Below are 24602 nucleotides of genomic sequence, written 5' to 3'. Positions count from 1 at the left end.
TTAAAGGGGGAAACTAGTAAATCATGTTAGATGATTACTTGATATATATCACAGTTAGATTATATGATTAAAAAGTCGTGATAATTATCTCAAGGCTAAGAAATTAGTATAGATATTTATCTAAGTCAAATTAGACTAATTCTAGCTAAAAATTAAAGAAGGAAATTAGATAATTAAGCTGGAAAATAAGAAGATAATTACCAAAGATAAAAAAATATCATTATTTACTTGTGATAATTCTACTATAGTTGATTAGTCAGCTTAGAAAAATATAATTGACCAAAAGTCCTATTCTTAGCAAAATACTAATTAAAATAAATAGACTTCACGATCAGAAGTTTGTAGAAAATCATAGTAAGTGTAAACCAATGATATAAAGCTGTGAAAATGAAATATTTAAGAGAAAATAGATAGAATAAATATGAAGCTAAAAATAAGCAGATTCCAAGCTTAAAATTCAATGGGGAAATGAGGAAAAAGATATAGAAAATTATAAGAGAATTAAGAGAGCTTAGAAAACCCTTAGGGAAGCCGTGGAAAAAGTTATCATACCTATATAAGCAAATAAGAAATTGCTAGGTCAAGAATTTACCAATTAAGACTACCAATTTAACCTAGATTTAGTTACAGGTTAAGTCTAGCTTTTGGATAATTTACCTAATGTTTAGATGTCCTTTTATAAGGATAAGAAGTTATGGCACCTAAAAGGACCGGAGCCAATCCTAGATCTGATGATGAGGGCAGAGCTTTAAAAAGAACAAGAGCGTCGCACGACGACGAAGCTGGTCCTAGTAGTAGGCCTACAAAGGAGAGTCTTCAGGCACCAATGCAGTAGCAAATGGCTGATCAGTCCCAGGTGGGTTTTCCATTATTCAATTAAGTCTTTAAATAGTTTCAATTCTTTTATAAGTTAACATTGCATACGTAAGGAGTGAGGAAGAATCAGAAAAAGAATAATTGGTCGAAAACGGAAGGTAACTTCCAACGTGCATTTGCTTGTAAACTAGGAATGAATTTTTTGGGTTAAGATTGGTTCAATTAGGAAAGATATGATTGATCATCCTTAAGACATCTTGTCTCAAGACACTTCTGACTCCTTGGTATATTTTGGTGAATAATGATGGCTTTTCAGCCACGGATAAGTCGGTTACCCCCATGAACAATGCTTTTCTACTCCGTGTCATGTCTTGATGTTTCTACATAAGTTAGGATACCATTTTTATCCTAGGGGAGCCGCCCGGTTGTATGGGCAATTGGTTTGGTGTATGGGCACCCCGAACCTTGGGTGGGGTTTATCCAGCCCGGATTGTGAACAAGGAATGGGTGCCGTTTTTTCACCCTTTATAGGTGGTCTTGAGACAAGAAGAGCATTGGTCATGGTTATTATGGTCAATGTTTTGGATTCACAATACCTTGTCTTAACTCTAAAGATGTCTGTTTGCTAAAAGAATGTTTTCAATACTGCTTTCAAGGGCTATTTTAATGAAATTATGTTAGGAAGGATAAAAGGAATCATTATTTTAATTGTGATAAGAACGTGGTAGTATTTAAATAGCAAAGTATCATGTGTGAGTGCGGGGTGGTAAGTAGGGATTGACTAAGGTTGTCAATCATGGACGGGTGAACCTGATTAGTCAGGTAACTATCCATTCCCTCGCACTAAAAACAACTAGAAAACTTCTCCACTTGGAAGAGGAGTCCACCAGCGGCTGTGCCCTCACAAAAGTTAGGGGGAAAAAGGCATTAATTAAGGATAGCTTAGCCCAAATTGTCAAAGTTATAGGGCCGAAATAGTTTTGGACTTTTAAAATGTTGTCCCGTTTGCTACGAGACATGACTAGGTCATCTTCTAGGGCTATAGACCCAAGCCATTGTCAATGGTAAGGGTCTATTCCTTGGATTTTTCTTGTTTAGAGACTCTAATTCTTATTAGGCCTAGAGACTCTGATTTTTATTAGGCTTAGAGACCTGTCAAGGATCCCATCCCACTTGGGTGTCTGTGGGGTTGGAGACCTCACAACTGAGATCATGGACTCTACATCTTTCATCCACAAATTTGACAATAAGACCAAGTCTTGCAAGCATAGATACAAAAAAAGGTTCGTTTTTTATCCCTGATGCATAAAGTGCATCAAAAAGTATGAAAGAATTGCTATTTATAGTAGTTAGCACAATCCCTCCAACTCTCTTGACCAGATAAGAGGTATTGCTGGCACAAGTGATCGTATTCTTGTGAGCGACATCCTCGAGAGAGGTAAACAAGTCATGATGCAAAGTAATGTTCTCTATAGCATCTATATCAAAGTACCAAACATACATGCATCATGGAAAGAAGGATCATAAGTAAACTCTACATAGAATGCCCATTATGCATCTACATCATCATCACAATCTCCATTTGTAGAAGATTTTGTAATTATTGCCCTGATAGTAAATCCAGCCTCATTCTTCTTAGGTCTTTAACTTAGGGCATTTCTTGATCAAGTGACTATTGGCCTTGCAATAATGAAAATGCATATTCTTCTTGCCTTTTCACCAAAATTCCTAGACGAGTTGCTGCAATCAAAAGCACCAGACATACGTGACCAACTACTCATAGAGGAACCTTGAGAAGTGACTACATTACTGTTAGCACTTCCTCTTTGAGTAAAAATAAAAGCTTGTTTGACTGCATGCTATTTAAATCTATTCTATCTTGAAATTCACTCGTGTAATAGCAATGTGAATAATGAATGGGGCATAAGTTTCCAAGTACTAGAAAAGCCCTGGTAAGAGCCTATCAACACATCAAGAACCATCTGTACAAGTGATCTAGCAGGAATAACTTTACCTTTAAAAATGAGTTTCTCATTGATATCTTTGATACCAACAAGGAAAGCTTCCATGTCATGTTCCTCTTGCATAATCTTTGACTCCATCTCTTTACACATCAATGCAAATTTTTTGTCCTTGCGACTTGCATAAAGACCAGTCAGAATATCCCAAGCATGTTTTGCCAATTTGTTGAGCTTGTATCCATAAAAGATGAACGTACATCAATGCCCTACATTAAATTCTAGTTTCCCTTTGAAACAAGAACATGCATCATCATATAAGCCCACATCAGCAGGTAGTTATCACCATCCAATTTATCCTCAATAACAAACATCTTGAAAAAATTTGTGTTGTTGTCAGCCATTTGTGTTCTTGAAAGAGGAAAAACAAAGTAGCAATAACACATTCTATATAGCAGAACCCAAAGAGGAATGTAAGGGATCTATTCTGCAAAAAAAAATGCATTAATAAAAATTATGCACAAAAGGACAAAATCTCCTGCATAGTCTATAGTGGAAACTATAGTACTACCTATAGTGTGAACGGAGGCCAAAATGAGCCTGACATACTTATCAACCTATTGACACTCACAAAATCTCATCCAAATTAGAGAAAGTAATGCTGGTGACGACTATGCCTAGGAGGATGCAATCTACTACAATACCAATTGTTGGAATTAGGGTTGCAAGGATGCACACACAACTTGGATAATATGAAGAAGCTCAAGGAACACAACAAAGAGTATATTGCTTAGTGTACAAATAGAAAGATAAGTTAACCCTACAATGATGGGCTATACGGTACATGCGGGAAAAGGGCTCCTAGTGAGGAAAAATTGCCTTGGTGGTCCTAAATGTGTTCACACACATCACGACCACATACATGGTAGCAAGAAAAACCCAATTTCTTAGAGTCTATAACCATTCATAAGAGTTTTCCCATGACTTTAGCAGCTTAGACAACATGATTCATAAAAGATGGTCTTAGTATTCAAAATGATGGGAAGGAAGCATTGCAAGTTGAAGCTAACTTGGTGGATGTTGATGCGTTGGATTTGGAGAAAAAACAAGTTTGAACTTAACAAATTGAGTTTCCATTCAAGGATACATCAATAAGGAAAAACAAAGAGAGCACATGCATGACACAACAAAGATAGTTATCTAGAAGGGAGATCTTCCGGTTCTGAGACAAGCTCAAGGAATGAGCAAGATGAGATATACGTAAAGGTATGCAAGAGAAGTAAAAAACTAACAATAGGACTGGATGATATAAGGAAGACCTTGCTTGAAGCAGAGAAGCTCATCAAAAAACATATGAAGAATGAATCTGAAGCAATGATAGTGGACTGGTTAAATTAATGACGATAAAGTGCTAGTTACACTATTTGATTACAATGTACAAAAACATTGGAATTCATTGTCTAAAGAAATATTAGATGGATGATCCACTGTGAATATTTTGGGAGAACACAAAAGGAAATAGAAGGAATTTGAAGAAATGATAGTGGACTAGTCAAACATCAAAGATGATGAAGCACCTATTATACAAATTGATTACAATGTACAAAAATATTGGGAGTCATTTTTGAGAGCAATCTTAGATGGAGGATCTAGTGTGAATATATTGGGAGAACACAATAGGAAAAGTTGGGAATTTAGGAAATGAATCCAACACCATTTTAAGTTAGAATGGTTGATTAGAGAATTGGGAAAACCATTGGACTGGTAGAGAACCTTCAGATAAAGGTAGGATCTAAAAAAATTAAAATCAATCTTCTTGTCATGGATGTACAAGGAGCCTATAACATGTTCCTAGGAAGACCTTGGGTTAAGGAATGGTCATGACTATGTAGGCCAAACACTTACATGAGGACCACATCACATAATTTAGATCTAAACTAATAATACTAGAACTAGGAAAAAGGCAGTGAGACTAGAAGAATTGTGCAAAAAATATGGAACAAATAATATAGAAAGAATACTTGTTTATGAACATCTTTCCAATAGTAGAAATATACGTGCACACAGTCCTTTTAGATCCAAAGAGGGTTCAAGATCCAAGAAAGAACAAAAACAACAATATCTTGAAAGTTTTGTAGATATGATCTAGGGGGAGAGATCAGTAAGCTTGGATGGTAGAACTTTAAAAGGAGCAACAAATCAAGCACTAGGAATGGCCAATTCAAATAATGCTAATGATGGAATCTAGAAGCCGGAATGCATTGTCATCGAAGAGAAACATTCATTCAACATCAAAAGGATATACTATACATGCAAGTTTAGATTCTCTACACAATGAATATGAAGCTGGTATATGGAGAGTAAAAGAGGCAGATTCATTAGCTAGAAGGAAGGGAGAAGGGTCGCATAACTAGCTATTACTTGGTGTGATTAAGAAGTCAATGAATGGAGTTTGGGAACTGAAGTAGAACTTAGGATCATTAAAGTCAACAAACATCTGAAACCAACAATCAACTTTACAACTTTTTGAAAAATACAGAGATGTTTTTGCACGGGAACATATTGATATCTCTCAATTTTCTCTTGAGTAGCCTAGTTGAATTCAAGCTCTACCAGATAGATCTTGGAAGTCCTTTGGGATTGTTCCTACGACATTAAAACTCTCTCCTTCTTTTGATTATAATATCCTACAAAATTGGTATCTGATCACTTCCACCTTATGGCTATAATCCTATAGGCTACAATCTAAAGATATGATGAGCTAGTCTACAACAATTTGCTTTTCTTTCAACTAAGCCACGTGCTCCGGCCTCTTTGGAAGACCCTTGATTCTCCCTTCGATCCCCCCCTCCCCCCCCCCAAAAAAAAAATAAAAAATAAATAAATTAGAACCTACTCAAACAAGAAGGCTTGAGCTTAAATAGGTCCAAGAGATCTTTAGGATATATCCTGCTACAATATTCAAATTTCTCTAGTTCTCCCCCTTCTATCATCAATGCAATTGGTCTCATGCTTGTAATATCTTATACATAGCAATCTAGTTCTTCTAATAGAGCTGATTGTCATGAATTAATTAAATTGAAACACACTTTTCCTTAATTGATTTGATATTTTGTAGAACTATTGTGTCATCTCTAAGAGCGTAAACACAACTCTCGTACCACTACAATAGATGGAGCGGAGAGGGCCTACCAAAAAAAAAAAAAAAAACTACATACTATAATGAAATAATTAACAAATTTTCATACATAGCAAGTTGCACATACACACAATCAAGAATCATATACTATTTGAAGAGGAAGAGAGCAAGATAGAGCATGAGAGTGCATGCAAGTGCACCTCCTAGAGCGGAGTGCTACACCGGCATATCAAGAGAGGAGTGGTGAGAAGAGAGAAGAAAGACATAAACATTGGGTGCAATCTGCCCCCCGCAAGAGTGAGAGTTTTTCTCTTGCACGTATTTATTTATAGATTTCTTGAATGCTCAGAATGAATACAAGTTGTCCGCTCGAACATAAGATAGCCATAACTCATAAAGAGCCCTTAAATAATGAGATATCTATAAACATGATATTCTTTTGCATTGTACGTAGTTCTCTTATGCTTTTGCCACCTGTCAGATGCAATAAATAAATAATTGTCAATCTCCATTACAACTAGTATACCAGAATTGCTAGTTAGTACACTAGGTCTGCATGTTATCATATTGGGTATGCTAGTTAGCATATTGGGTTTTCTAATTAGAAAAATTGGGTATGCTAGCCAATATACATGGTATTCTATTTAGTATACTAATTATGCTAATTGACAACCTAGGTATGCTAGTTAGCATACTTTGTATTGCTTAGCTAATTAAAAAACTGGGCATGCTAGTTGGCATAAAGTTGTACTAACTAGTATATGATCTAGAAAATATAACATATTCAATATATGCTAATTAGCATACTCTGTTTGCTATTTAGTGTGATAGCTAGCATGCATGGTATGCTAAGCTGCATGCATAGTTAGCATATTAAATATATTATATAACAAGCATGTCATGCTTATTTAGGTTGTAATCCAAGTTTTTTTGCTGCAAGCCTCTCCAAGCCCTGCCATGATGTGGGTAGTGTGCATGATGCCAAAGGTAAGGGAAAGACTAAAAATGAGAACCCTTTGAGTAAGACTCATGGTCAGTTGGATACAATGAATGAAAGAATGGATGTGAGCTCCCATCAAGCGCAACATTCTTTTGGCATTGTAAGCATGAAAAGAACAGAGGAAGGTGGTGATTTGAGGAAAAAAATGGTAGAGGATCATGAGACTTTTTCCATGTATGCTGTAACAAAACACTAAAAACTTCTTAGTAGCAGATAGTGACTAGTTCCTTAGGGGAAACATTGAAGATTGACAACATAGAGGACACGCAAAAAGTTTGTAATTACAACCTTCTTAAGGGTTTTTTGTGAAAAGCTAAACTAAAGAAAAGAAGTATCTTTAAAGCGATACTTGAAGAAAGTGAAAGCAATATCTATTGTTCCTCAAAGAAGATAGATGTTAGAGCCAATAGCACCAAAGGTGAAAAGAAAGCCAACCTCTGAAGTGCTTGCAAAAAATTGTGTTAAACCTTCCCTATTTTTTCCCAAATTATGTGTTATAAGGAAGCAATTGTTGTTGTATAGTTGATATGCCTTTGCTTAGTGTTCCCATACCTCTTATGTCCATTAATAGTTTGGCTATGCCGTTTTGATGAAAACCTATTTTGCTTATATTTTTGAGTTTCCAATGAAAAGATCTTTTTGCATAAATATAATGTTGAGCAATAGTCCAAAATATTTTGTTGCTCCTTTATAACTTCTTCACTTGATATCGCTATTTTGCTATAGAGGAAGAGAAACAGGCATTAATTGCCTTGTCTGATATACATGCGACCATGCAATGGAAAAAAAGTACAAAAATGGAAAGTTGCCAAAGCCAAGTAGCTAAGAAGACAAAAAATAGAGATTGAAAAGTAGCTTGAACGTTATTTACGGTATGCCCATAGAATTCATGCATACCTAAATTATGTTCACCCAACTAGAGAGATCATATATGATGAATAGTATTCTCTACTAGACCTCGGGGGGTTCACTAAACATATGTAGAATAGCACGTGCGATCAATAGAAGGGGTTAATTTCTCTTATGAATTTTCATAAAATATACATACATAAGGGTGTTTAAATGAAATTTTTTTGTCCATAAGGTGTCTTTTTATCGAGAAAAGTGTTACATAAGGGGTCTCTTTATACCTCAAAAAATTATAGGGGGTTATATAAATACTTCTTGAATGCACGTGTTATGCAAAATCTCTATATAGTGACCCCCCCCCCGCGAGTACTAGACCCACGATGGGTGCCTAAGTGGCCATGTGATGAAAATTAGACTCTTTACTTGATCTCAATGGTCTTTTGGTGAGGGTTGTAGAGATTCCTTATGGCAAACAACTCCTTGCATATGCAAATGACATGAAAAAATACAATGTAGAGGATAAGAAACTTGTGTTCTATCACAAGGACAGCCACTTGTTTTTGGATTGGTGCCTTCACTTCTTTAGTGTGTGTATATATGGAGCACAAGCATGCATCCTCGCATGCATCATAAAGTCATGAATATTTTTACGATTTTTTTAAATTGCGAGTGTCAGAGATTGTTGGGTTTTTCTCTCAAGAGCAATGCACATTGAAACCTTGATAGGTCTTCAATAAACCTGTGTGTTTGAAAGACTTGGACTTGTTTTGTAGGGACAATCATGGATAAAACATCCAAAACCGGTTATAATTGATGATAGTCTCTACAAATTTTTTCAAAACCTAGAACAAAGGCTTGGCTCATTTCTTGCAAGCTAGAGCACCAGACTTTTGAGCAGATAGAACAAATTGTTATAGAAACTTTGAGGCCCTGGATTTTTTTTTGGTTGAAAATGGATTATCAGATTGAATATGTTGCTGATAATGTGTTTGATACAGAATTCAATGTCTTTTTGATGCAGTCATCAACAAATTGCATCAGATCAAAATCGACAAGCTAGAGGCTCTGAGACGAGACGAGGTTTGTCGCCAACAAATGAAAGCTGACCTAAGAAAATGATCAGACCAAGAGCAAAGAGCCCGCTCACTACAAGCACCCTTGGCCCTAGAATGAAAAGTAGAAAGTAAAGCCTCTTTATTTTTAAATTTTGCAACAATATTCCTTTTGTTCAATTGAGTCTTTTTGTAAACCAAGCCGTCGTTCTTTGGATTTGGTATCACTGCCTCTTATTGTAAAATTAGAACTTATGTAAATTCATTTGATAGTGGAAGTTAAGGATGAGATGATATCCAAAATTTGATTTGGGAATCCACTTCTACTATTACGTTCTTATGTGATGAAAAAAGATGTTTTTATTTGGGTTTTTTGTTAAGTAGCACACCTAGTTTTGAAGATAATAGACTCTAGTATGCTAGCTACAGACCTTCTATACTGGGTAATATACAATATATACTAGTTCGCACACACTATATAGAAGTTAGCATATATTGTGTGCTAGTAAGAATATACTAAATAGCATATATTGTATGCTAGTTAGTATACACTATATGCTAGCTAGCATACACTATATATTCATTATCATATACTATATGCTAGTAGGAATATATTGTGTGCTAGCAAGCCTATATTGTATGATAGTTAGTAAACAATATATACTAGTTAGCACACACTGTATAGGAGTTATCATATATTGTGTGCTAGTAAGCATACAATGTATGTTAGTAAACACTATATGCTAGTTAGCACACCCAATGTAGAAATTAGCACACAGTATATAGTAGCCATCATATATTGTGTGTTAGTAGGCATATATTATGTGCTAGTAAGCATACGTTGTATGCTAGTTAGTATACACTATAAGCTAGCTAGCACCATTGTGTAGTACTTAGCATATATTGTATGGTAGTAAGCATATATTATGTGCTAGTTATATTCTATGTTAGTTATATTCTATGTTAGTTAGCATATACAGATTGCTAGTAGCATGTAGATTATGCTAATTAGCATATATTTAAGCTAGTAAACTTATAATACATATGCTAGCTAGCATATACTTGTACCTATCAACACATGTATCATTTTGAGTAAACTTTATTAGCCACATCAAAAAGTATAGCCATGAGCCACATGTCAAATACCAAAGGGCATGCTATTATAAATTTCTTCATAATTTTCTGGGGTGATTGTTTACATCTGCCTTCTCTTTTGCATGTGCTCCATGGGTATCTTGATATAACATACAAGATTGTGTATGATTTGAAAGTATGTGAGCAATGGGTTGATTGTAGTTTAGTTTGAAGGTGTATGCATCCACTTGCTTGTAATATAGTGCTTGCATAACATAAGAGAATTTTTTAATCACATTGTTCCATTTTCAATGTAGCACTGTTTTTACTTTTCTTTAAATACAATGCACTTTACCGAGTAAAAGTTTACATTCTCATCATTGGTTGTCGCATCCATATTTACTACAAAAGTGCCCGTGGGTTCACTAAGTGTAGTTTTCTTATATCACATGCGTTCATTAGAATGGATTTTAATCACCCCTTATACCCCTCTTGTACACTTGAATCTCTAAATTTAGAAGAAACTAAAATTCCTTCTATTATGAATGCGCTATGTTACATTTACTTTAGTGAACCCCTCGGGCAAAAGTGTCGTCAACACACAAATCACTACTTAATGCATCATGGTGGCCTTCATACATGAATTTTTCATATCCAATAATCTATTCTTCAAGGGAATCATCAATCAGTGTGTTGGGTTAGCTTCATCAAACAATGGCATAAGAAGGTGATACTTCCAAGGTGGAACATGAGATTTCTTAGTGCAGTGATTCCAAATGCAATTTATGCATGCATCACAAAAGCATGCCAATGGTCTTGTGGCAATAGTAGTTGGATCATATCGATTGCGATCACAAAATGCATGCAAGGTGTAGGACTTCTTAACGGTGGCACAATTCCACTTGACCATCTTGTTTACATCTCCTACTTTGATCTCCCAAAATACGCGAGCACATTCTCTTTCTTTTTAAAGATATGATTCAATTTCTCCCTTTGATAGGTTGGCTTGGGAATAAGAAATCACATCTATAACACACTTTAAAGTGGCTCCATCATACTTCCATTGTTCATGTGTCAACGATCTTTTAACAATTTCACCTGCACAATCATGCTCTCCCTTGTCGTTTCCTGATCCAAAGAAAAACAAGCCCATCTCCATTCCTATCAACCCAACATACCTTGCAATAAAATATAAAGGCCTAGCAGCCTTAGACTATGAGGTAGCACCATCTCACAAAGGTAGTGTCATTTTGGAGTGTCACTTTCTCTTTGTAATGGCAGCTGCTATGTAGCATATAGAAATGCTAGACAAATAGTGTGTCATGCACCTTGTCATCCAATATTAAGAAGTGGATTGTGTTGACTACTTCCCCTCCTTACGATACTAAGTTATGTGCATAAAAATGGTTACTTGACTTGAGTGCCAATGCATGTAATGAATCTTGTTTTGCTCCTTGAATGCATAGTTTTCTACAAAATCTACAACCAAAACAACGACATCCTCAAGAAATCTAAGAATACAGTATTTGAACTATTGTGCTTGCCATTAAGCGATATAGTTATGTTTGATAAAAACCTTGAGCGTGGTCCATCCATTTTGTTACGGGATACACTTGTCACATCTTTCCAAAACGTGTAAGCCAATTCTTTAAATTGATTTGTGACCAGAGTACGACAAGCATGTTGTGACATATAGTCAATGAAATCATTTCACCATCAACAGTCGATGTCACTTGCCATTTAGCCTTGTACAAGGATCGACATGGAACTTTAAGGATTCTCAAGACTTTTAACATATGCATGTTCTCCTTTGAATTCAACATCATGGACAATGTTGTATTTTTCAAGTAAAACTCCTCATTAAAACTTGGTTGCTTCACAAGAGCCTAGGTGTTGAAAACATTGCACATGATTCTACTTTGAATACTAGACTCCTCTAGTGCAAACTTTCGATAAATCGATTGCACAAGAGGATGATGAGTGACTAGATTTCAAATTCTTTTCTTGACTTCTGAACTAATGCCTTCAGTCCTTCTCTTCAACATTGTCACAATCTCAAAGGAGATTTTCTTCTTTGTTATCTCATTGAAGGCAAGCTCTACAACCACTTAGGTTTTGTCTTTTCTCGTTGTTTCCTCTTTCTTTGTGTCTCATAATCCCTAATGTCATTACAAAGTGGATCGTTAAAGTTGAATTTGTCATCTGTAAAGGATCACATCTACTGCTTTCATTTGAACCCCTTGAACACGCAAGTAAACCTACCAAATTGAGATGCAATGTATAGTTTTTCATAACTCTATCAGATGGGGAGGAAGTGGGCTACATGGAGAGGGAGAGGGTAAGACTAGAGAGAGAGAGAGAGAGAGAGAGAGAGAGAGAGAGAGAGAGAGAGAGAGAGAGAGAGAGAGAGAGAGAAAGAGAACCATCCACTACCCCATGACTTTAGTACCTGAAAAAGATGCTACCTTTCAACTTGGCATAGGAGTGAATATAACAATTAGTTTTACTTTGAAAATGGACATATTTTTGGGTCTTCAATCTATGCTAACAAGCACTACTAACAAGCATGTCCCGGATAGCACTTTTGTTGCAAGTTAACATGCTTGTACCCTATTTGATTTGGCCTTCAAGCATTGTCGGGGGATAAGTGTTCGAAACTTGAGCTAGGTCAGCGCCGGGCTGCTGGCTGTGGAAAAATTGAGAGCATCGCACAATACAACAGATTTTAATCGCTTGATAATGCTATTGGCGCACAAAACTTGCTCGAAAACTTATAACACCGGCGGAATTGATGCACAATTATGAAGAAGTGGCGTTAACGACATCGTTAATTGAAATTAATGACGATTTAGGAGCTTAAACTCCCCTTACAAAATACTCCGGGCCGTTAACGGCTCCGCAATTCATTAAAAAAAAAGAGGTAATTAAATTAATTTTCCTGCTGACAAGGAAAGTCCTGTTGTATCGATTCCATCTGATTGATTGGTCTGCAATCACTTCTTCAACAAGCTCGATGGCTTCCCTTGCTCTTCTTTCTTCGAACAACTCTCCCCTTCTCTTTGTTGCTTTTGCTTCTCTTTAGCTCGAGAATGAAAGAGAGAGAGAGAGAGAGAGAGAGAGAGAGAGAGAGAGAGAGAGAGAGAGAGAGAGAGAGAGAGAGAGAGAGAGAGAGAGAGAGAGAGAGAGAGAGAGTAAACTTTGCCTCTCTTGCTTCCTTGCTCGCCCTTGGTTGCAAAGCCCTGGCTTAAGCCCTGCCAAGATCGATAGATAGAGATCGCCCTTGCTTGGCTTGAAGATTTAGAGAGAAAGCTCGCCTTCTCTTTGGTTGGCTTCAAGATCTTGGTTGGCTTCGAGATCAAGGGAAGAGAGCTTGCCTTCCTCTTTGGTTGGCTTTGAGATCTTGGTTGGCTTGGAGCTCAAGGGAAGAGACTTTGCCTTCCTCTTTGGTTGGCTTCGAGATCTTGGTTGGCTTCGAGATCAAGGAGAGAGAGCTTGCCTTCTTCTTGCCTTGCTCGTTGATCTCCCTCATACTCTTAATCTTCGCTGATACTGCCCTAAAATAGGCCCCTTCCCAGCAGTCATGGTGCCGTGACTGACGTGGTGCGGGACACGGCTTGATGATGTGGCAGGTTGAATGCCGAGGCATGCGGAATGCGGCCGGACCAGTGCCGATTATTCGCCCTGGCCCCTGGCGTCTTCTCTCTTTCTCATCTCTAGCTCGCGCTCATGAGAGCATCCATGCCGCCTGCGCGAGCATCCCAACCTCTCCCCGTGTTGCCTGCGCCCTCCTGCTCATGCCATTGCTTCTTGTTTTATGGCTTCACACCCTATTTTATTTAGGGTGGCCATTGATTTTATGGGCGGCCTTAGCTTAAGTGGGCCCTTGGCCATGGGTGGCAAAGGGGCCACATTTGGCATACATATCGGCTTGGGCACCATTTAAGGGCATTACATTTGACATATGTATCAACCAAGGCTCTGCCTCACACTCGATGAACATAGCCGAGAGCTCCATGTCGTAGCTTTGGGCATATCTCGAAATTAATGCTCTTTAAAAGGCACTTTCTTAACTGGATGCTCATCAAAAACATCGTGCTTTGGTAACGGCACCATAGTTGGTATACAAATCGGCCAAATCATTGTTCAGAGTGACATACTAGCCAAGCAGCCCTTGACTGACAATATCATCCGGATTCCAAAATTCGTCCTGCTCAGCTGTGCCGGTACCAGCTGACACTGGCCTCAAGCCATATTATCTCATGAGCCCGAACTCGGTCTGACGATCCCTTAACTCCTTTAGACTTCTCAAGCTACATACAACGCATACAAACTCTGCTAAGGCTCAAAATTTCCCAAATGACACTCCGTACGAGCCGACCGGATTGTTACGGAACCGGCCCCCGGTGAATCTTTAACGGCCCATAACTTGGCAACCGTAAATCCAAACACCGATCTGAAAAGATCGACACTCTTCGGAAAGTGAGCACTTCAGGCCCGTGCATTCATTTCAATTCTGTTAACTCAGCTGTAGTTGCCCAATCCGGTATGGATCTGCAATCGACTCAAACTTTGAACTACCATAACTTCTTCACCGTAGCTCCAATCGACGAGCCGTAAAGACAGGCCGGTAGAGCACTTCAAGCACTGCAGTTCTAGATCATAATATCCGATCTGTTCTCACTTCAAGCATAGTCCATTTTTGGCATCATTAAGGCATCTCTTGGCCTTTTTAACCGCATTTGACATACATTCAGCATTGAACTTGTCCTGTTAACGGGCCTTAACTACTGTTCATTAATCATGTAGGCTTCAAACAACTTGATGTGCATTTTTCTAGCATCTTTCTTAGCATGGGAGCGGAGCTACACGACATCCACCCCCTCTGAACCTACACAGCCTCTGGTCTGTGCCAACTGTATTTATAAAGCATCATCAAGAGCATCATCAGACTCATCGTCTGATGCATACATAACACTGTCTTCAGGAGGTTGATCTGTGTTGAAGTCTCCAATACTAATCTCACCATCTCGTTGCTTAAACAACTTAACTCTTTTCCCTGCAATAGGCACCTTGAGCTCAGTGCCATCAAGCTCGCATAACTTGTAGGTCGCATTATCATAAACATGAAGTACAACATATGGTCCAAACCATCGTTTAACCATCTTCAGCATAGCAGTGTACTGGTTCTCCAGGCTACTGTCATATACAAGGACCCAATCCCCATCTTTAATGGCACGAGGTCGTAGTCTGTGCTTATCATCAAACGCTGCTTTGTTCTTCAACCTTGCTTCCTTAAGCATTACTTTAGCCTGTTCAATATCTTCTTGACACCTCTCAAGTTGGCGAATGCGCAATGCCAACAAATCTTCTGTAGACATACCTTCTTCCCATGGCATTATGGTCCAAGAAATAACCGCTTCCTCTGTAGGCATAATGGGTTTTTGCCGTACATTAGCTCAAATGGCATAAAACCTGTAACAGAACTATGTGTAGTTCGATCAGCCCATAAAGCAAATGGTAGGAGTTTAGGCCAATCACCAATATGTCCCTGGCATGCCTTTGCTAAATCTTTAACAATAGGCGGATACCCTCTTTCACTTTTACCATTACCCTCTGGATTGTATGCTGTAGTGAGAGCCAATTTAATGCCCAAGCGAGCAAAGAAATCCCGAGCTTCATCTGCATCCAGCTCTCCTTTGTCAGCAGTAATTCTACCAACACATCCATACCTGGAAATAACATCCTCAAGCAAGAACTTGCATACGGAACTGGTAGCTTTGGTACGCAAAGCTCTGCCTTCCACCTGATTAGTAAGATCCTCTCTTGCAAGAACAATATACCACATTTGCCAGACACCTACTGGCATGGTAATCAGGTCCACCACCCACTTGTAGTGCATAGCCACTGGATAGGTGGGATGCAACCCATCTCGATGTCGCACATTAGAATATTGTTGGCATATTAGGCATGTCTCCACAAACTGAGCCACATCTTTATACATACCTTTCCACTAGTAACGATCCTTAATCTTGACAAAAGTTGCCCAGACCCCTCTGTGTCCAGCCCATAAACTTTCATGAAACTCTTTGATAACCTGTTGTTGAGTCTCTTTTATCACAAACAACCCGTTGTGGTACTCCTTTAGAGCGTTTTGGCTGCTTCCATAAATGGCCACCCTTCAGAAAATAGCCGTAAGCTTTTTTCCTGATCTTTTTGTACTCTTGATCCGTCCACCCTTCATGCTTAGTAAGAGTGCTAAGGTAGCGACCAATCAAAAGACATTCTCCTTCATAGAACTCTTCAGAAAATACCTCAAAAGTATGAGCAATATTGCCACAATTTTCATGGAGATAAGAAGATGAATAGAACTTCAGGCCAACATCATCACTTGTGGTCAGCATCTCTTCTTCATCTTCAAATATAGTTCTTGATAACATATTTGCAACAGGATTATCTCTACCTGCAATATGACAAAATTCAGGATTAAGAGACTTAATATAGGCTATCCATCGTAGCATAGCATATCCGAAGTAGAGCAATTTGCAATCATCCCTATCAGTGGCAAGCAATCTGTCTCTACCACGACTAAAGCTCCAATAAAGTATTCTTTATCAGACCTTAGAGCAGTAGCAACGCCCCAAAGTTCTCTCTTAACGTGTGGGTCATTAGAAAATTTCGGAGGTCATTTGGAGGGCCTTGTAAGAAATTGTATTTCTCTCTCTAGAAACTTTTTTTAAAATGCACTTGCACCTTGTGAGTACGTCCAAAAGGACAACCAGACACTTTAAAAATTAGATTTATATTCCCAATCGTCCTTGAAAACGGTCACTTTTTTATTTAATGTGAGCGTCTTTTTCAGGAGGCAGGTGCGGCGCATTCAAGGCAGCTTACGTCATCACTGAAAGTTGAAAAGTCACAAACTGTCAAATAGTGATAGATTTTGAGGCTTTTGACACCACCAATGCGTCAGAAACGCCAAAATACCCTAAAAACGAATGTCTACTTGTCTCATTCCGACATCCGGAGAGGCAAAAAATATCAAAAAACCCCAAAAAATGGGCTTTTTACTTAAGGCGCGCGAGGAGGCATTCTCAAATGCTAGAATGCCCCTCTGCGCGCCGTTAGTACAAAGCTCCTTTTAGTGATTTTTGGACAATTATCTTTCAAGAAAGCCTACCCATGTTTCTATATTGCACTTTTGCACCATGCTCTCTATCTCTCTCTCTCTCTCTCTCTCTCTCCCTCTCCTTTCTATAGTTTAGCATATTTAAAGAGAGAGAGAGTGAGAGACTCCCATTACTAACGGCGCGCGTGGAGCATGTTTTGACCTCAAAAAACACCTCCTCGCGCCGTTAGTATAAGGTAACAGAAAGACTCTCTCTCTCTCTCTTTCCCCCGCCTTACTTCCTCTCTCTATAACACTCACACATACACACATAAACACATACATTGGTGGATGCACAGTACTAAAGGCGCGCATAGAGACATGCACACCGGTTGTGCCTCTCTACGTGCGCCTATAGTATAGAGAGAGAGAGAGAGAGAGAGAGAGAGAGAGAGACAGAGAGACAGAGAGAGGCTCTTTGTGTTTGTGTGTGTGTGTGTGTGTATGTTATATTTGTGTGTCTGTGTGTTTGTGAGTGTGTGTGTCTGTCTGTGTGTGTCTCTGTGTGTTTGTGTGTATGTTATATTTGTCTCTGTGTGATCAAAATGCACTTTGTAGAATTGTAACAATGGGTGTGCGTGCTCACTCTTATAGACCCGAAATTATGATCTCTAAGGCTAAGATGATGAAGAAAAAACCTATGTGATAGATGGAGGTCTTTTTAGAGATTTTTTGACATTTTTCTCTCAAAAAGCTCTCTAAAAGAGGAAAAAAGGGGCTTTTTACTAATGGCGCGCGATGAGGCATTCCAAAATTTTGGAATGCCCCCTCACGCGCCGTTAGTAAAATGTTCTTTTAGGGGTTTTTGACATTCTTTGCCTCTTTGGATGTCGGAGCTAGGCAATTGGACATTCATTTCTAGGATATTGGGGCGTTCCGGACGCATTGACAGTATCAAAAGTTTCAAAATCTTCCACCAGTTGATAGTTTTGTAACTTTTTGAATTCTAGTGATGACGTAAGCCGTATCAAATGCACCGCATCTACCTTCTGAAAAAGATGCTCGCATTAAATGAAAGAGAGTGATCGTCTTCAAGGACCACTAGATTATTAAATGAGGAGAGGGACACCTTTTATATTTTTGTTAATATCAATCTATTTTTCTACGTAGCGTAGGCTCTTCTCTCATTGGAGGAGCTTATTTTCCTCTCTCTTCCAAAAGGCCCTCCAATCCGAAATCTCCTAATGAGCCTCTTTGGCGAGCATTGAGCATTTTTTGCCCTGAAAGTGTTAGGTTAACTTCTTCAAGCCTGGATAAAATAGCATCACAGTCAGCAATATGTTGAGCAACAAACTGTCGGCACCCCCTCTGATCTTTTACCTCATCTTTTGAGCTTTCCTCACAGCCTTTAATCGGTAGATCATCAATGAAAGGCATAGTAACATGTGGGATAAAGTCCCTTAATACCTTATTCATGCCGTTCATCATATGAGCTACAGAATTAGTAGCACCCTGTGGCAGAGTGCACATCCTTATCAATCCGAGAGGTGTACGCATCGTAGTAAGATCCCTGCTCTCCAAAGCTAACTGAAATTGATCATATCCAGAATAAAGATCACCCATAGAGTAAATTGACCTACTTGCAAAAGCCTCAGCAAATTCATCCACAATTGGGCTGGTACCCACATTGCGGATTGTTACCTTGTTAACAGGCTGCATATCCTGTATAAACCTTAAAGTACCATTTTTCTTCGGAACAGTGAACCATCGGTTAGAGTATGGTGCACATGATGGTTCCAAGATTCCCATTTGTATCTTCTCATTAAGCAAATTGATAAGCTTTGGCAAATGAGCTTTAGGAACTGGAATAGGACGTAAGCTCCATGGCATGTGAGGAACAATGAATATAACCATAGGTGCAACAACACTTGGATCCACACACCCAATCTCATTTGGCTCAAAGGCAAAAGCATACCTTGAAAACACTTGATTTCCTCTTCGTTGAGAAAACCATCTTCTCCCACCTTCAGCTGCTGCAATGTCTCTTTAGTGAATTTGTGCCCAATGTTCTTAGGATTTCTGAGCATAGGCTGTCGAGAAGCTTCTTTAATTACTTCATCACTTCCCTTTGGTAGAGGTGTAGCCACAAGTCTCACTTTCTTTGCAATTGTCTTGTACTTCATCTCTACCTGTGCTTCAACTTCTTTATCCAAGTCATCCTCAATATGCATAAGTGCCTCGTATATGTCCAACTCTTCGAACATGTCCATTGAGTGCACTTTAACAACTTCAGTTCCACTTTCTAACCTGTTCTGCTTGATATCCTCAAGCTTTGACATAGTATCAACATAAGATATCTCTTCGAAGATTCCTGAAATCACATCATCCGTTCTAGCACATCACATCCCTGCAAGTCACTTTGAATGCTTGAAACATATTGTTTCTCCCACTTAGTTAAATCATTAAATTTCCTGTAAGATACTGAACCCTCAGATGTCAACCCTAGAAATCCTGAAGAGAAGGTTTCTCTTTGCGAGAACTTCTCCTCACTTGCACCACCATAGTCCCGCTTTATAGTGGCACCCCAAGAAAATCGTGAGAAAATCTTTGTTCTTTAAACTTCTTGCGTATCTTTGGCATTGGACGATCACGTAAACTGTCTTTGTTTCTAACATGATCAAAACATACAGTTAGAAATTGAACCACTTTCTTACCATCTCGGCTTCGAACCCTGGCATAGGCCGAGCCATCATCTAGCACCTTAGTTTCCATCCGCACATCCATAATGTAGGGTTGTCCCAGAATCAATGGGTAGGAGGAATGCTCCTGTATAAAAAAGTTTTGCTCATCACAGACATCCCCAATAGTTACCTTAACATTTGCGCATGCACCATAAAGATCTCCAGGAAGCATGTTGGCAGCTCGAATTCGCCACCCGTGATCTACATGAATAGGCCACTTCCCCTTTTGGTGCAAATTCTTTGCCATGAGATTGATTTCCGAACCATGGTCTATGAGGGCTAAGACCGGCTCCTCAATGTCGCCGAGCTTTACCACTGTTTCTGTCGTTGCCCTTGCCCAATGAGTCCTCGAAAAGTGACTTTTGGGTATAAATTCTTCATCTTCACCGTCATTAAAATGCATGTTCCTTACCTCAGGTATAATCGGGCTAGGAACCACCATAGGCTTTGGCTCTTCTTCTTCAAGATCTTCTAAGTACTCTTCATAGTCTTCCAAAATTGCTTCAATGTGACGAACCACTTGGCTTTTAACTGGATCTGACTCTTGATCACTCGGTACTTGTCGCTTCCTTTTTATAATGTCGATGATCTCTTCGTGGAACTCGCACTTAGCAATTCCAAGAATATCCCCCAAGGTGAGCTCCACTTTACTATTTAGGATACGTTCTTCAAAAACTTTCTTCAAATCTGTAGCCAGTTCAATATTAGACTTGAGTTTATACGAGGGTCCTTTAGGCTTACCTTGCCTCTTGTCCTTCGGAGCCTCTTCCATAACCACCTCCGGAGCAGGTTTAGGAGCTGGCACTTCTTCTTTCTTATTGCTGGATCTCGTCTGCCTTTTTGACGTCCCAGCCACCTCTTCATCTCTTTTCCGCTTCTCTTCGACCATAGCTTCATTGGCTTGAGCTTTAGCAATATAAGCATATACTGAAAGAGAATCCACTGGATCGGTCCACCCAGTAGTTTCTCGAATTGAATTACCCACCTGGCGTAACTTCCCATATGTTACCTTAACTGCTTCTGCTGTCTTTAAAGCATATGGCCACAACTGGCCCTTTGTACCTGTACCATCATCATCTTCCTTACCACAAACTTGCAGCCCATATGTAGCTGCTTCCACAAGGGCAACATTATGTTGTATTTCCTCCACTATCTTCTTCATTCCGCCTCTGCCAAAGTTCAAGCGGAGCAGTTCCCCTGTCGCCCTGAGATGAATCTTCTTGTCTTTCCAGAAAACCACATTCTTCTTATAAGCTTCATCAAACTCATTACACTCTCTCACAAACCTGTGGTCTTCACTATCGCACCACATGCATCGATCCCAATTTTTACGTGGTGGCTGCTGCTGCTTAGGTTCAGAAGTAGACGCCTTTGCAACTAACCCTTCAAATTTAACAGTTTTAAAATTCAAATTTAGTTCTTGAATACCTTTAACCAGGTCGTCAAGAACAGGCCCCTCCACTTTGGGTATTGTAGAGGGCGGCTTCTCTTTAGTCTCTTCTTCATCATCATCTACAACCTCAACCACGATCTGCTTGTCAGCTCGCTTCTATTGTTTTACAATCATATTCACCGCTTCACAGACTATTTTCCAATCCGATGTCAACCCCAATTCTCCTGCCGGGTCCTCCAATAATTGCACCAAATTCTTTTGTAGTCGCGGATCAACAGCTTGAATAAACAATTCCACCTTTTGATCCTTCAAGGAACGTTGTTCTGCTGACGATAACTGACCAAACTTCTTTTCAAACTCTCGTAACAGCTTGACGGTTCTCCGGGTGATAATGCAAGGGGTCTTGTCCTTTGGATGGCACTTTGCAACTCTTGCAATATACATGCACCAAGAAAGTCAAAACAAGATGCATCCCAGGCCAATCTGGAAGATGGGATGTCAAGTAGAAATCTACAGATGCTTGCATTAATGAGCATCTTGACCTCCTTTAGATCGTCATGTAAGAGAACATTTTTTGTAGCATTGTGATAGAAAACTTGATCCATGATGGGGGCAACGACAAAGAGGCGGATGGCATCACGAGCACCGACAACATTGTCAAGGACTTGTAGGCATTGGAGAATTGAAGTCTCATGTTGTTGTTGAAGGCCTAGCTTGAAGCATTCATGGACATACTTGTGGAAGCGTTGAATAGTGGGCTCCAAATTTATGAGTAGCAGCGGGCGATGGTGATTAGGGGAGAAGTTAGAATCTACACGCACCAGGGATACATTGAGGTCTTTCAAGTGTGTTAAGATGCGTACAAGAAGTATGCTTCTGGAGTCAAGGACGTGCATGCCATTGATTTGCAGCTTTTGAAGCGAAGCAAGATAAATTTCGAACGCTGCTGCCTATGTGGCAACAGCCATTGCTATTAAAAAGCTCAACATTTTTTAAATCAACGGCGACTGCTAGTGCCACGTAGGGCACTAACACTCGAAATTTAACCGCAAGTGAAGCTTTCGCATCTTGGATACAAGACCCGTGATGTGAAGAAGAAGCTCTAAGAACTTTTGGGTGTGGGTCACTTCCGCTTGGAGATGGAGGTTAGCTTGAATCCCAGAGAGACAAGTGACGAGACTTTCTTTAGCACGGGAGACCATACATCGAAGGCCATTGATGGAGGCGCTTGTATTAGCATGGTCATTTTTGGCGAGAAGCTGCAACTGTATGCCATTGACTACGTCGAGAAAGAGTGGGTAGTCCTTGTCTAATTGATCCGCCAAGTTGACAAGAAGAACCCGTTGCAGGTGATTGTCAAGCGCTGCGCGAAGAGCTTGGAGTAGTGGCATAGAATGACTACTATGCATATCGCTCATTGTCTGGTCGGCCACGGCCATTAGCTTATCGGGCTCCAAAGCATCTTTAAATACAGGGATAACGCGCTTTTGGAAAGAGTGTAGCCTAAGTTACACTAGCTCGTTAGTTTATCAAATTCTCAGTCGTCCACATGGCGGTTCACTAAAAGAGCATCGAATGTGTTCATCACCTTCTCTCTCTCTCTCTCTCTCCCAAGTGTGGTAGATTAATTATGCCATTTCCCTCTTGAATAACAAGTTTTGAGTTCAACTCTCCTCGTCGGATAGATATTCAATCTCTCTCTCTCTCTCTCTCTCTCTCTCTCTCTCTCTCTCTCTCTCCCCCCCCCACACACACACACACACACAAACAAGTGTGGTAGATTAATTATGCCATTTCTCTCTTGAATAACAAGTCTTGAGTTCAACTCTCCTCGTCGGATAGGTCTTTGATGTCTCTCGGGCCAGTTTCCTACGACGTTAAAATCCCCCCCCCCCCCCCCCCCCCCCCCCCTCTCTCTCTCTCTCTCTCTCTCTCTCTCTCTCTCTCTAGGTGGAAGCACATATGCTTGCACCTTGAAATCCTCTTCCCTTTTGTAAAATACTAGCATGCATGAGACAATTCATGATAAGAAAGATGGCGTTCTTGGCAGGGCTTTGCTTGATATGTATGCATTCTAAATTAGCTTTCTATTTGAAATTCTATCTCTTGGAGTGGGTTCATTGCAAAATATGCCCAACGTGACTATGGCAAGGAAGCTCAACGTTGTTTCAACCAGATGCATAGTGAGGGCTTCTTGCCATACAAAGTCTCTTGCAATGCTCTCTTGGAGTGCTCTTATAAGAGGATATGCCCAACAAGGGCTTGCCAAGGAAGCCCTAAACTAACTATAATCACTTTTATTAGTGGTACTCAATGCATGTAGTCACTCAAGTTTGCTAGATAAGAGCCTTTCCGGTGCGGTGAGGGATCTGGCAATGCTATGAGAGTATCATGATGATGTCATCATTTGATCATTCTCCAATTTTCCTGGCTTCTTGAAAGCATGTGGCCTCACACAATACCTTCCCACGGGTGAGAACCTACGATGAGATTTCTATGCATGGCATTGAAGTAGGAAGCAAGGAACACTCATTTTCAAACAACGTTTAAAGACTTACCAAAAAATCGCGTAGTAGGACTTCTCTCCCAAGCCTCTGCCCAAGTGAAGACTCCACGACAAAAGAACTAGTGTGCACCAACAAGGATGTAGTGGCCACCATAGAAGAGGGTGCCATAAGAGGTGTAGTGGCCATCAAAGAGGACGTGAAGGGTGCCATAGATGGTGTAATGATTGGCATGGAGGAAGGAATGGGTACCCTAGACATACCAGGAGGCTAATACTAAATTTCAGTTTAAATGCAACCAGATGTTGATGCCCGATCATATGTTACCCACTTGGTACCATTTGGCATGCTTCTTGACCATCCGATCTTTGAAATTGTGCCAATCAATACACTAAAATTTCCTAGCTAGTCTATGACACTAATACTGGAATGGACCTAGAACTGAGTAACTAAAATGGAAATGACAGATATCTGCAATGGAAATGACATATATTGAAACTAGAATTGGAAATAGTAATTGATATGTCGCTTGCGAGATTAGATTGTCTCATCCTCTAAAATTTCTAGATTTTTGGTTCTTCCAGTGTTGACACACCTATGAGTTTTTCAATAAATATCAGAGTTGAGGAAGTGTTTGCATAGGGGAGGAGTTCTCAATGCCCGACCTAGCATGGAGCTTAAGCCATGAGCCAAACTGCATCTAGAGGAACCTAGCAGCTAGGGCTACTTATGAATGGGTTGTATGAATGAAAGCATAGTCAAGAAAAATAACAAGGAGAGGGTGAATACATGTGTACATCACATCGCGGGAATAGAGAGAGAGAGAGAGAGAGAGAGAGAGAGAGAAGAGAAGAGAAGACAAGAGAGAGATGAGAGGAGGGTGAAATAGAGTGCACAGAGACACTGGAGAATGATAAAAGAGAATATTTAAACACCCCATCTAAATGAAACAGGCAATCATGAATTAATGC

At 39.5% G+C, this 24602-nt stretch overlaps 1 protein-coding gene across 1 annotated transcript; it reads right to left on the bottom strand.

Moving 5' to 3' along the window:
- Window positions 1-14099: 14099 nt before the first annotated feature.
- On the bottom strand, window positions 14100-22566 carry LOC147430075 (uncharacterized). The gene is made up of 8 exons (XM_086495098.1): window positions 22204-22566; window positions 21469-22077; window positions 21163-21283; window positions 20720-20796; window positions 20476-20566; window positions 19999-20379; window positions 16200-16348; window positions 14100-14198 (listed from the first exon to the last, which is right to left on the bottom strand). Exons 1-8 carry the CDS (start codon window positions 22564-22566, stop codon window positions 14100-14102), a joined length of 1890 nt encoding a protein of 629 aa, XP_086351224.1.
- Window positions 22567-24602: the final 2036 nt, after the last annotated feature.

This window comes from Adiantum capillus-veneris, chromosome 22 (assembly GCF_014529385.1).
Source record: "Adiantum capillus-veneris isolate H3 chromosome 22, ASM1452938v2, whole genome shotgun sequence".
Lineage (NCBI taxonomy): Eukaryota > Viridiplantae > Streptophyta > Polypodiopsida > Polypodiales > Pteridaceae > Adiantum > Adiantum capillus-veneris.
Note: the sequence above shows the minus strand (reverse complement) of the source record. Positions and strands in the feature narration are given on the sequence as shown.